Here is a 15,309-nt window from a genome sequence, read left to right on the forward strand (position 1 = left end):
TATAGCCTTGCTGCTGAAAAAGACTTTAAACTGAAAATCAAATCAGATTTCAATTTACCAGTTAAGTTGAGCATTTCTATAAATCCCCCTCCCTCCACCATACCGTTTAAATTTGCTTCATGTCCGTGAAATTTTGTATATACATACATAATTACTTGATAAGCAACATCTGAACGATACGACTTCTTAGTTTTATTCAAGTCAGAACTTTTTCAATCGTAGAAATATTAATTATTGTGTGCAAAAAATATCCATACAACGAAGCCATAATTGCGAGAAATGTTTCCAAAATTCTTGGAATTTATTTTTAGAATTTTTGAATTCATAACCTTCGTCCATGTTTCACTGAAGTTTTTCAAAATAACTTCGTTTAGCTATATGTACTTAGCCCAGTACAAAACATAGTTTTTCAGGGCATCTTCAGAGGACTTCCTGGAAATCTCTTTTATCCACTGGTCTATAGCACGTTTTGTGTCATTTAAACCTCGTAAAACGTACACTACACAGTGTTTTCTTTAGTTGTAGGAAGAGACAATAGCCACTGGGAGATAAATCAGGCAAATAAGATGAATGTGGGAGTAACGTGCAAGTCTTCTAAAATTTCTTCCGTTCGGCGAGCAATTTACGATCTGCATTATCATGTTGCAGCAATTGGTAATATGCGCTTGTTGCAGTGGACAGGACAAAAGATTAAAATAATATTTTGCGTCAATTAATTCTGTTGGGTAGGTAATCCTCCAAGATCGATCTCAGAATACCGTCATCACTACCTTACGAGAAGAAGAAACAGGCGTGCTTTAAGTGAAGCTCCTTCTTTCCGTCTTATCTGTTTAGAGATTGACTTCTGGTTTTCGGATGAAAGTATAGGATTTATGTTTCATTAGTTCTATTATTTATGCGTTGCCAGAATAAGCCTTTGTAACGAATCAACATCCCTTGAAGTTGATGGTAAGTGTAAACTATGTGCAGTTTCTACCCAACCCTATCGGTGCTTGGGACTGAGGAAGTGAATCTGTCTCCCAAATGATTTGCGGAATTTAATGAACCTGCTCTGTTGCATTCTCTTCACGGATAGTTATTCGTTTGTTTTCTTGGAAGGTCTCCCACCAGTAGCAATATGTTAACATCGTCTCAGCTGTGTTTTGGATGTTTCTAATGGAATTGTTTTCTATCAATGTTTTACTAACTGTAAATCGATAAACCTAAGGTGAACCATACTTTTGGATTCTGCACACTCACTGAATACTACTAGTCATTGTTGAAATATTTCAAATCAGTACTTCTTTCAATGGGAAAAAATTCAAAATTAATATTTAGAAATCACATCTATACTTGCAAAAGGCTTGTTAGGTCTGCGTTAAGTAATATGAATGAACAAATATGCCACGTCTTATTTCTACATGGAAGTATTAGTATCAGCCGTGTATTATTCATTGATATAGCAATTTTCAGAAGTTTTAAAACATACTTCATACTTTGTTATTTGTATAACATGTACAAGACCTTTCAATCCATTCCACTTAAGCTCTCTAATTTCTACTTCTTTATGCACGTCTTTGAATCACACGGAAGAACTGTAGCTACCATACCCTTGTTGTACTGGCTTAGTGGTCCCATCTTGCTAGATTGAGTGTTATACTTAGAACCAGCCTTCGGGAATAACACTCAAACAAACAAGCATATGCGCAAAGAATATTCTTTGTAAAATCAAGAAGGAAAGTCAACTTAACAGATTTCGCTTCAAACTATTAATAAAGTGATTTCGTCTGAAATTCTGTATATTTTTTTTAATTGAAATACAGTGAAACTCAAAGCAAAAGCAAAATTAGAATTGTAAGTCCTAAAACTAAAAATAATGTATTATGTGTAATAATGAATTAATAATGTATAAAGTATGAAGTATAATATGTAATATGTGTAACGTATAATAGTACTTAAGATTTTCTAAGATTATGTTTGCAGCTGTCATGTAAAGTGTACAATATATCATTAGAACATGCTGACAATAGATCAGCTGACAATAATAATTTCAAAAACCTTTTGTACTTTATTTCATAGGCTTTTCTAAGTTTAAAACATTATGTTATCTGTTTTATTTCATTTATTTATTTATTTATTTACTATTTTACTATTGTTTCGAAAATACAAAAACTTTGTTTTCATAAAATAAGACAGTCTTTACAACCCTTTTGCTTTATGGCTGTGTGTATTTATATGTTTATTCTGTTGTAGCATACCGATTTATGCCAGTATATGGAGAAGCATAGTGGCGGTCTGAATCCAAAAAACGTAAAATTGTTCCTCTTTCAACTTCTCCGAGGTCTTGCTTATTGCCATAGGAGGAGGGTGTTACATCGAGATGTCAAACCACAAAATCTTCTTATCAGCGAGATAGGAGAATTGAAGCTCGCCGATTTCGGTTAGTAGTTTCTTTAATGTATTCTTTAGTTTTCAGGTGCAATTGCAATGTAAGTATTTGTTTCAAAATAAATTAGAAACTTTTTTTTTTTTTTTTAGTTTTTCTGGTGTGTTAAGTAAAGTTTGCTTTTAATTTAATTAAAATAAATCATGTCACGCTTATGCAAAAATACCTTAAAGACGAACATTATTTTCTTTGAAGAACAAAAGATCAAGTGTATTTTTAGGTCACTGAAAGAATAAAGCTTTGTTTAGAAACGTTGTTGAAATTTAATTAAAACAAGATCTTATACTGCTATTTTTTCTTTATTACTTGGAGGGTTTTTTTTTTTTTTTTTTTTTTTTTTTTTTTTTGTTTCAGTTTACTGTGGAAGGTTTGAGTAGTTCTAATTAAATGTAACTGTTTTAAAAGAGAAAGATAAACCTTTAGCAATGTATCCTTTCAGAGCTCAGAAGATGTTTCTACAAGTTTGTATTTGCTTTCTTCTTTTGTATTTTTTTCTTTCTTCACATTCAGTCGTTAACGAAAGACCAGACACATCTTGTATGTTGTTTAGCACTGAAAAGCCTTTCTGTATTAAAATTATCTCCTTTGGTGTGAAATTCGAGAAGAGAAATAATTTTGTAACCATTCTCAATACTGATCTCCTCGACTTACTATTAAACTTGTTCACATACTACTGTAGAGACACGTTCCACTCTTTAACCTTGTTATTCTTTGTTGGGTAGATGGCTAACTATGTAAACTCAAAAATAATTTAACACTTTCGACCCCAACGCCGTGCAGAACTTATTAAAACTAATGGACAAAGTCGGTAATACTATAGCATTTCCACCAATACCAATCCACCATAGCATGAATACCAATAAATGTTGTATTTATCTTAAAACAAAATGATTAAAGATTTATTTGACATGTAATTCGCGTGCCTATCTCTTACCTACTATCTGATACAATACACTAAACTGTCAGGAAGCTGGAATTTGCTAAGCTGGAATTTGCTATAAGCCCATAAGTGATGGTGTTAACACATTTTCGTCACAGGAGATAAAATTATTATATTTTGTGATTGTTCTTCTTAGTTAAATAAATATCATATATGTAACGTTTCCAATTGCCTCTTCTGCCCTCTCCGTAAGGATTTCGCGATGCCACGCCACTGAAAATAAACACATGTCCGTATTTCAAATATTCCTACATATGTTAGGCTATTTTTTAGTTGAATCGTAGCATCCTTTTCCAGCACAAAGCTATATAAAATGTAGATCTACAATTTAAAGTGGAATTCGAACCACAGTAATAGTTGATATTTCGATGCATTCCCACTGGGGATCGAATTGGGGATCCCGTGCAGCAAAGACTACGGGCATATAATTTGAAGTACTCACCAACTATCTCTATAAAATTTGTTGTGGAAGTACCGCAGGATTCTGAAACATGGATATTTGCATAGGGCACATACTAGTTCCTTAGTGAAGTCTTGACCCGACTACGGTAGGTTCCATAGTTTTGGAGCTATGGACCTTTGAAGTTCATTTTTTTCTTTTTCATGTTTTCGGCAGCCTATAACTCCGAAAGGAAGCATTTGTGCACTCAGGTTGGTCTATAGTTCTTGCCTTATCTTGATGTCAGGAATCACCTCTCAAACGTTGTCGGTATTGTTTTGAAACACCGTAATCATATATAATATTATATATATAATATAATCATATATAATATACATAATATATATATAATCGCGTTTGTCCTAAAAGGAAATTAATTTTTTTATACATTCAGTTTCATGTTTGAAACCTTCAAGAAAACTACATAAGTACATTATATTTTATTGGATATATATACTATATATACTTTAAATCGGATCAGAGACTAGAGAAGTTTTACCTATATGTTTAGTATGTTAAGCTTAGGACAGTAGTAGGAGTAAAAGAAATCTGGCGGTAATAAAATAATTAAATAAAACTATATCTGCAAGACGAAAAACATATTTTTGGGTGTTTATTCTCACATGCTTACGCCTAGGGAGAGTAGGGACCACATCGTACAGTGTATCAGATTTTACAAGAAAGAGTGTCTTATTTTGTCACTATACACAAAAACGTAAGTTTTCATTCAGATTCGCGAAATATAACAATGAGTTTTTTTTTTTTTTTTTTTTTTTTTTTTTTTTTTTTTTTTTTTTTTTTTTTTTTGAAACGTTCAAACGATTATGTTCATATTTCAAATAAATATCGTCAGTATTGAACAGTGTTCGAATTAAACTTCCGGACGAGGGTGTGTGGTATGTGTGCTTGTATATTGTCGGTATAATATATAATATTATATATACAGACAGCTATTCTGCACAGTTTCAAGTATCTACTTGACTTGCTTCTTTTTCTGCAGTTGACAAGTTACATTGAATTGCCATCTTTTAATAAATACTAAACAATTTTAATAAGTTAGGACAAAACAACGTGGATGATTTTTGTTCGGATGCTTTCCACGAAACATTTCTGATAAAGATTTTCTTCATAGTTCATAAATAAATATTTTAGTAATAACTATATACAATTTAACGTAACTGCTTTTTCTCAGAGAAATTCAGGAAGAGGATTTTTGTTGGGGATAATTAAGGTAATTTAAACTAGAATTTGATTGCTACTCACAGCCGAACAGAACAGTTACGGCAGTGATCCGTGTCTGGTGACGATAGTATGTCGACTTAAAGAAACTCGATGCACGCCTTTACTTGTATTTTGTGCGCCATTCTTTGAAAACAAGACAACAAGTCAAATATTGACTACAATCTAAGTTCCTGAAAATTACCATGAAAGTCTCTTGTTTTCTCACACACATTAAATTTGTTGGATCAGTTATTTCTGTAATGTTATTTCTAACATTAATTACATATCTGCTTATTTTTAGGTCTTGCAAGAGCAAAGTCAGTGCCTAGTCACACATATTCTCACGAAGTAGTGACTTTGTGGTACCGGCCTCCAGATGTACTTCTTGGAAGCACCGAATATTCAACCTCTCTGGATATGTGGGGTGTAGGATGCATATTTGTAGAAATGATCACGGGCGTTCCAACATTTCCGGGTGTTCGGGACACGTATAGCCAATTAGATAAAATATTTAAGGTAAGTTTTTCCTTAATTGTACTTCTTTTTAATAACTAAGACATCCACTGTAGAGATAGGTAAGATGTTTTTATTCAGTATTCGAACTTAGTTTCAACAGGTTTTACGTGACTTCGTGCCCTTATTTTTAGTTTCTAATAAAGTAAGAAATTCTAATCATACTTTCTGTATATGGAGGATTAATTCATTAAAAAAAAAAAAAAAAATTCAATTGATTTTTCTAGTTAGTGTTATACATTTTCTTTGCATAGAATATAATTCCTTCATTTATTTTTGAGTTTTACATCCTATGGTTATGCTCTTTATGTCAAGGGAGACGATTAGAGACGATTGACAATAAGGAAATTGATGAACAGACAATAAATAGCATTCATTCCGTGAGCAGGATTTGACCCGCGACGTATACGAGGTAGGTTTCAGGATGGTTTGCCCAATGCGTTGGACCACTTCATCATGTCAGCTGGCATACAATTCTTCAGAAATACTATATGCATGCTAAGAAATAAATTAATTAATTAAAATAAAAATAAAACAATATAAAACGGAGAATTACTTCTTAACCTAGCATAGAATGCAGTAGGTGGGCATTTCAGAACCGAAGATAAGAAAAAACATACATAGAGAAAAGTAGAAGCGGCGAAAAGTGGTCGTCTGGCAATCATTGTATATTATATTGAGAAAAATCGAAGTAATAAAGATATAATGTTGATTCACGTTACAAACATACATTTTAGATTTACATTATACAATTTAAAGTAGATATTCAGACATTGTTTTCGCGAGTAACATAATCATTACACATTGTGTTCTTATTTGCTAAAAGAAAAGAAAGAAAGAAAGAAAAAAGAAATGTTCCAAGTGTTCTTGTTTATGTCTCAGCTGATAGTTTCAACTCGAAGAAACCGTTCAACAATCTCGTGTGTTCCTTATTTTTGGTGTGAAGTTGGAGTAAGAGCTAAAAAACTAATAATCAAGTACGTACAAAATTAAGGGTGACATTGATTATAGAATAAAATCCTTGTACTGGCAACACCAGCTTACTTGACGGGAAGAATAAAAGTAGAAGATGTAAGAAGTAGTCCTTTTTCTACACAAATTATCTGTTGAGATTATTTAGGTGTGTTCGTTTATCTATACTAGAAAGTTCTCTCAAGAAGTAGCCGTTCTTCCTTACTGTCATACGTGAGACCTGACTGAAGAAAACACTCGTGTGTTGGAGGTTTTTGAAAAATTGAAACAAACAGCAGAGAAGTAAAATAAATCTTAGATTTTCTTTTCTGCGCACTAATCACATTACATGGAAAAGTATTTTTTAAACATTAAGTATTACTATATTCTAGTTCTAAAATTAAAATGTTTTTATGTCTCCTGACAGATTCTTGGTACACCGACTGAAGATGTGTGGCCAGGAGTAAGTCGTTTACCAGGCTACAAACCCCATAAGCTGTGTTTCTACAAAAGCCAAAAGCTTGGATTAGCATTCCCAAGACTATATGACATTCCTTTAGCCGAAAGTATTGCTTCTGTGTTGTTGCAGGTAACAAAAATTCATTATATTATGTTTTTGTGTAAAGTTGTTTCAAGATCAGATTCCTTTTATTATCGAAATAATTTTTGTATTCGATTCTTCTGATATGTATAATTTATTTTCAGGGTTTCAATTTTGTGGTTGAAAATACATCACTGGCGGCTCCAAGATTTTCGAACAGGGGGGAGGGGGAGCACTCTTCATGCAACGTTTCTGAGTCAACTTGCGCGCTTTCCTCATCCCTATCTCTGCATAGTTTCTTTCGTCGATGTGTTACAGCCCCTTATTTATGCAAATCACTAGAATTGTGTATAAAATATATATATATATTTTGTGAAGGTGAAGAGAGAGAACAATTCTTTTAAAAATAAAACTCATCAAGATTCTTGTTTGTATTCTTCATAGGCCAACAGTTAAAACCACAGTACATTGGGTGAATAACTTATAAATTCAAATTGTACTTGCAACTAGGTCGTTATACAATTTATATCATTAAGTTTGGTCTTTTCACTCACAGAAATCCGACATTGAAAGCATGAACTCAATAGCTAAAAAGGCTTAAGATATTGCTATTTGAGTATTATTAAAAATCATCAAAACTAAGCTAGCAATAGAAATATCAATTTTCTAGTCATGAAGCATAAGGACAGCCATATTAATTTCACTAACTTACAGTACTTCATTAACTAAGCAATGTACGAACATCGGATACTATTAAAGATTTAGAGTATCAATTTTTGAGGCCCATAGCTGTTAAATCTTTCTATACATGTTTCTGCTAGCACATTTCTGCATCGGTTTCTTTTTACAAACATCATTAGAAGGATCTCCAAACGGTCATGTGACATCGTGCTCCGAATCTTCCCGTGTTTTAACAAGGGAAGACTTGCAAAATGTTCTCTCGGTACTCACACTTGTCACAGAATGGTCAGAAAAGGCTTGAAAACTTCCTTTAATGCTGGATAGAAAGTGGCTGTTGAAGCGTCATTAAGGCATGACACTAGTTGACGCACACTTGAAATCTCCTTGAAAAGTAAATACTTCCATATTTGGGAAGATTCTTCTACAATATCATCAAGTACGATACCATACACAGTCTTCATTCGTATTGTTTGTCGAGGGTGTCAGATGTATCAACACCGCTTAGAATGCTCGTGTGTAATTTTTATATAATAACTTGTATTTACGGGCAAAATGTGCTTTTAAAATATGCACAAGCTGTTCAAAAAGGAAGAAGAAAAAAATATAAAGAGAAATAGATGTAATTTCTTTTCTGTTATTATGATTGGTGTTCTGTTGTGATGGTGATATGACGTGTTTTGTAAGTCGTCATAGCAACGAAAAACGTAATATATAGAGAATCCATCTTGTGATATATACATGCATAATATTTAAAAGTGTGTCAATGTTTAATTTATTACGTACTACAATAAAAAAGGTAATACCTAAATGAAGTGTTTAGATGGATTTTGATAAAACAGTAACCTAGATTATGTAAATATACGGACCGAGGGCTATAACGACATATAAAATATGCGTAACAAGCATTAAGCTAATTACAAACTGGTGATTTTCATAGCAATACACATTTAGTGGTCGTTATAAATTAGTGGTTTAGTGGCCCTCTGACCTAGCTGACCTTATTAAACAGCAGATAGGACAATTGAAGCAAGATTTTGGTGAACAAATGAATCAGCAGATAGGACAATTAAAGCAAGAATTGAAGCAAGATTTTGGTAAGCAAATGAATCAGCAAATTGTACAATTGAAGCAACAACTCGACAGTAATAGTCAACATCTATCACAACAAATTGAGAATACAAATCAGCGAATTGAACAGAGCGATCACAAAATGGAACAAATACTACGTAGGTTCACCGAAGTGCAAAATTCAGTTGAAGTTGTAGAAACTATAATTAATGAACACAGTAACCAAATAAGTGAACCTGAATCTTTCATGGAAGCTATAGAGAATGTAGATCCTAAATGTGCATCGACGAAAGAATATGACGTCATTGATTTAAATGTGTGGATGAAATTTGTTGTGTGTTCGCAAAAACATACTGCGGTATTGGTTGAATTAGATTACCCCGGCTTCTCTCTTTATTCGAATATTTTTGATGGTCTTACTGATACTACGTGTAACGAAGATTTCAGTATGCATCAATATGCGAAAAGTTATGGTCATCTTGGTCTAGTGAATGCTATTGGTTGCTTGTATTCACAGTATACTCAACATGATATTAATTCTGGAGATGAAGTAATTGTAATAGAATCGTTTAATGATATGTACACGACATTGGTTCATGTAGCAGGAAGAAAATTGATTCCCGTATTCGTGAAATTCAGAAAGCGAACGTGTGGTCCCACCAATGCTTGTAGTGATTGGTTGATGGAGTTGGGGCTGTGGAAATGTTCACTCAACGAAAAAAACAAAATTATAATAGTGAACAATCCGATAGTGCTTTTACAGAACGTGATGCAATGCGTTGACTTCAATCATCTAGGTATGACATTGCAAAATTTTGAAAATTCATCAGTGGTGCAATACAATACTAACCTGAACCAAACTAACCTTAATCGAAACCAAGTTCGAAATATCCATGTGGAATTAAAGTGTGATTCCAATGTAAAATGTATTGTAAGTAATGTTAAATTCACGTGTACCGGTAATGTAATCGAATCTAATCTTAGTAACAACAGTAATAGTAATCGTACTACACATAGGAAGCATGTAATCATTAGATCTAATTTCCCTTGAATTGGATTTCGTAGGAATTTCCTAGATGGCAAAAATTCTCGAAATAGGAAACAAAGAACTGTAGATGTAAATAACGCGCAAGATTGTATTCCGATTTATGATTTTCAATGCAACCTAAACGAATTCGTTGGTCATGTAACTTAAGCTAAGGTTACGGCGTCCGAGAAAACTATAATCAATTGATTTTTGTTTATTTTACATGAATGACACTTAATCCTTGAACTAATTCTTAATATGATAATTTCTTTATTTATGGTAGTTTATGTTATGATGTTGATTATCATGTTTTGTTCTAGATATTGTCGATATTTCATTTATAAATTGCATTTTCTTTGAATATATAATATATTTGATCCTTTCTTATTTAAGAAAACAATATTTAAAAGTGTGTCAATGTTTAATATATTACGTACTACAATAAACAAAGGTAATACCTAAATGAAGTGTTTAGATGGATTTTGATAAAACAGTAACCTAGATTATGTAAATATACGGACTGAGGGCTATAACGACATACAAAATATACATAACAAGATTAAGCTAATTACAAACTGGTGATTTTCATAGTAATACACATTTAGTGGTCGTTATAACCTTTGGGAAAATCTATTCCTGAGTCAAAGCCTTATCAAGTACTACGTGAAACGATCTACGTTTCTTCTCCTTCACTGAGTTCACATATTCTGTCTCAGGATGATCATCCATGCGACGTATTCTCTTACCAGAATTCAGGGAAATTAGGATATCAAAATCTTGGAGCTCAACTTCTGCAGCTTCATATCTGGTGTTGAAATTTGTATCAGATCTTAAGTCATTTGTCGTATTGAGTTTAAGTAGCACGCATAGTACTCTTAATATCGGCTCGCTGAAGTTGTTTGTTGACTCTGTTGATGAAGGTCAAAGGCAGGACTCAGCAAAGTTATCCATAGGATGAACTCAGAACACTTTACAGAAATGTAATAGACTCCTGGCTTGACTCACATGAAACGAGTCCAGTGTCGAATTTTACAGCTCTTTTAATCAATCAGTTAATAACGCGGACACTGTCTGCTACTGTGTTTACATGTTTGCCTCTACAAGCTCATTTTATTTCTGAAATCTTTAATTTTAGTATCTTTGAATTAACAGCATTTGAAATCCTCTCAAAAACGACATGGCACGATATACTTCTGTCTGTGTATGCATGCAGTGCTTCGCGTGTCCCGAAGAATGAAACTGCTTGTCTGTATGTCTTCATGCTATTCACGAATACTAAATTTAAGCAGTGGACGTAACAATGCATAATGATAACTTCTTTACCACACATATCACTTATTCTCTTTTATTAATTTGTGTGTTCTCCTTGTATATGGCTTGCTCTATCTTAGCTTTTTTTAAGACGGAAGACCGATCAGTTTCAGATCTTTCTTCACAATATCAGCGAGGTGTATGGATTTTGTTTCATGAATTTGAAGCATGTCATCATACCAACTCCTACGACTCTGAGATTTTGGTAGTACGCCACAAAGGCCATAATATGCATGTATATTATGCACAACAAATTAACAGCAAACAATAAGACACAAACACAAAATTAACACATGAAATTAAACGATATAGTTCTTCCCTCTCATATTGGAGCGCCAATCTTCGGTATTGATTGCCGAAAGGTATATATTTTTACATACTGGTAAATGAGCGCAAGATTAGCCCCTTGAACTTAGAGTGCTACCAAAATAAGAATCGTCATAAGACACGGTACAAGCGGAACAGGCCCATAGCTAGGGGGGTTCGGCGCCCTTAAAACTTATTCTTACAATAATAGCTTCTGTATAGAAAATGATATAGTTGTTACCTGTAACTGTAATAGTAACTTTTATTTCACTCCATCAATATTTGAAGGTCCATCCTAAGTCTTATTTCTGACTGCAGGATTTTATTTTAAAACAGAAATAAAGTAACTTTCAGAACTGATACTCTATATGAAAATTACTGCTTAAAAAGCTAATTTTTGTTACTATTTCTTAACAAGCTGCCCTTAACCCATTAGTGCATATGATCCGAAAAATCGGATGTTGTGTTAATTACATTTTAAGTCATCATAACCTCACATCCAGAACTTTTGCGAACAAACCATTGTTGCCCAATCCTTTAACAGTCGTGAGAGGGTATTATTGTTCTCGAAAAACTTGCACTTTGGTTTTACAGTGCAAATCTTCAAAGGCGACCATTGTTATAGAAATATGAATAATGTTTCAAGTACATGACTGTTAAAGAAATGTGAATTCGTTGTCAATAACTAAAACCGTTAACCAAAGTAACCAAGTGTTAATTGTTAATGTTGTATGAAGAATAAAATATTATTTATTATAAAAACATTGGTGAAATATAGCCTCTTAATCAAGTATTTCCCGTGCATGTGATATTTTTTATGGCGCTTTCCGCCCACTGCAATCGAAAATTTCAGGTAGAATCCGCTACAGTCGTGTAAAGTGCTCTAAACATACCCCAAAATAACAAATTGTACGCAAATATTACCTCTACGAAACTTCATGCACTAATGGGTTAATTATATTGCTTCGAACCTGGGAGATCACTACAGAATTTGCACGCATACGTAGAACCAAAATCTAGATATAGTATAGTCAGAAATCTTATTCTGTACATAGACCAGTTCCAACTCTTTAAGTGATCAATACATTTGGCGCCCTCTGGGTGGGATATTCCCGCCCGTGAAGTCCTGAACTTTCGTGGCGCCCTGTGGGTGGAACATTGCTGCTTGTGAAGTTCTGCACTTTTGTGGCACCCACCAAAAATTTCGGCGCTCTATGAGGCTGCTTGTGTAGCGTATGGTTGGAGCCAGGCCAATTTCTAATTTCTTTCCAAGAAAAGTGAGGACCTTGAGCAATATGTGACAGAAAGCCTCCCCATGTAGGTGAAGCTGTGTGTGTTTCAGTATGAAAAGGCACCATTAGAGTAGAAAGATTTCTCGATGGATAGGCATGACCAGAAAAATGGTCGGTTAGTTATATATCACTGAAGTAGAAATGGACGTTGATAATATTATGAAGGAATTATTGGGAATAGGGTGTATACTTAACGCAAAACATTAGTCCAAACAACTAAGTTGAAGATTTTTGAAAACTCGCCCCTGATTCAACAGAGGGCTGCAGCCCCTCTAGTGGAGCCACCAGTGAAATACCTTATCTCAGTTATTTATATTATTACTTTCCTAAATGTGGAATCAATTTGTTGAAGAGACTTTGAATATAAATATACGTATTCTGATTTGAAAATAGTATTATGAAACCACATATTCATCCTTTTGTTCGATTATCTGTAATTTTTCCAGCAACACCATGATCCCGTCGCAATAGAATTTTTGTGGTTTCTGGTCTAAAAATTGTGATACGTGATTTTCACAGGCCTCTCTTGAAACTGACTCAATACTATTCAGGAAGTTCTTCAGAGGCCGAAACAAATGATAGTCTGACGGTGCCCTGGGATGCATATTACTGTAATTAATGTAATGCATATTACTGTTTGTCCTAAATAGAATGCTTTCTAGGACTTCATAGTACGTAAGAGTTACCAAGCAACAAGCAAATTGCTCATTATATTATTTTTTTCAATATTATTACTGTTCTGTAGTTTATGAATGAAGTGGGAATAAATATATGTACTTATTTTGTGTGCTTTTTCAGCTTAATCCAGACAATAGAATAGGGGCAGAGCAGGCTCTTAGGCATAAGTACTTTTCAGACCTACCTCCGAAACTTCTTGAACTGGAAAACGGTAAATATAATCACTGTTTTAAAATATAGTAATAAGTATTATTATTATAGTAATGTCCATTACTTTATCCTCTTCTGAAGTTGTGTCAGATACCTTCTTCCTTCTTTCCCGTGCATTTCTACACCTATGCGTATACATTAAGTCCAAACCTTCTATCTCGAACACTTTGTAAATTAAGTAATGATCAAAGGAACTGTTAGTGTTCATCTTAAAGGGAAAAAAAAATGAAATACAATTTTGAGTTTTACGTCCCACGGTTATGCCGGTTAGGCTAAAGGAGACGGTGATAATGAGTAATGAATGAAATGGTGGAATGAAGAAAGTGGGAGGAAACGGGAGAACCCCGAGAAAACCCACGCACACGGTGTTTGTCCACCACAAAGTTCACTTGGCGGGAGCAGGGTTTGAACCCGAGACCCCTAGCACCAGAGGTGAACGCTCTACCACTGAGCCACCGCGGCTCATCTTAAAGGAGTTCTATTATAAGTACGATGAGGTATGCTTATTATATGCACATAATTATGGTAAACTTTTCTTTATAGCGATTCAATATTTTTAATTAAGCGCGAATCAATTTGCCTTTCGATATATATCGCTGCGGTAGTTTGGTATTGCAGTATGTTCATAAACTTCGTCTCTGAAACATGTCGTTTTAAGTTTTCCTGTTACTTTTAAGATTACTAAACATCCCAGTATTTCATCTTTCGTCCTGAAAGAAATTCTATGGTCGTGTTGACCTTGAATCTTCTAGTATGCGTGTAATTCTTATTGAAGGATATGAATTGACACACGCTTAAATTAATATTTAAACTAACTTTTTTACTTCGTCTGATATTTAATGTATTATTAACTACATAGTAGTCGGACTCTCTGAGTTCGAATTTGTAGAGACCTACTGTCTCTGTCTTGCCTTCAGGAACGAGATGAGCAGGAAGACAAATAGCTTGATAGGGCTTAGTACATAAAACTAAGTAGGGCATAAGTAGAAATACATAGGAGTACAAATAGCAATTTTAATAAGCATAGCATTTCCCAGTTAATATCCTAAGGATGCGCGATGGGATACCTTCCAAGTTAGTCTTTTACGAAATAACAATAGAACAATGTGGCAATCATGAAATGCTTTCCTAATTTTATATACATACAGGGTGCGGAAAAAGTCCCGAAACGGTCCAATAGCTTGCGAAATATACAGATCAGCAAAACAAAAATGGCTCGTATTAAATAGTTTTGAAAAAGCTATCCAATGGTACCAAACGCAACCCCCTATCCCCACTCCCTTCGGGGATGCAGGGTTAACTTTTAAATGGGAACCCCCATTTCTTATTGCATATTTAGATAGTCCAGAATAAGTGACAGTGATTTGACCCAAAATTGAAAACGGTGTCTTCATTGATGGCGCTTGAATCGACACACGAATAAAGGTGGTGCACGTTACGAAAATGAAGACACGAGTTCAATCCTTGCTCAAAGCATTTTTCTTTTGTTATTTCCCCAAATAAATTCCATACGTTTTAACTTCGTTCTTAGTAATAGGGATATTAGGGTTAGAATTCATAGGGCTATTTACAACAAAAATTAACTATTTTTGTCGCCATTTGTATATTCCTGCAAATTAGTAAATATGGACAAGTACATTATTTTTATCGAAGTTAAAATGTATGAATTCATTATTTGGGTACAAAAAATTCACATAAAAATGTTA

General features: G+C 33.8%; 1 protein-coding gene across 2 annotated transcripts in view; it reads left to right on the forward strand.

Annotated features, from left to right (window-relative positions):
- Eip63E (cyclin dependent kinase Eip63E) overlaps positions 1-15,309 on the forward strand; it is a 943,842-nt gene that overhangs the window by 902,512 nt on the left and 26,021 nt on the right. For both annotated transcript variants that reach the window (XM_081746810.1, XM_081746811.1), the window contains exons 7-10: positions 2,233-2,419; positions 5,327-5,541; positions 6,917-7,078; positions 13,514-13,604. In XM_081746810.1, the coding sequence (XP_081602936.1) occupies positions 2,233-2,419; positions 5,327-5,541; positions 6,917-7,078; positions 13,514-13,604 (655 nt within the window). The remainder of the gene's footprint in view (positions 1-2,232; positions 2,420-5,326; positions 5,542-6,916; positions 7,079-13,513; positions 13,605-15,309) is intronic.

This window comes from Thermobia domestica, chromosome 18 (assembly GCF_964235325.1).
Source record: "Thermobia domestica chromosome 18, izTheDome1.hap1.1, whole genome shotgun sequence".
Lineage (NCBI taxonomy): Eukaryota > Metazoa > Arthropoda > Insecta > Zygentoma > Lepismatidae > Thermobia > Thermobia domestica.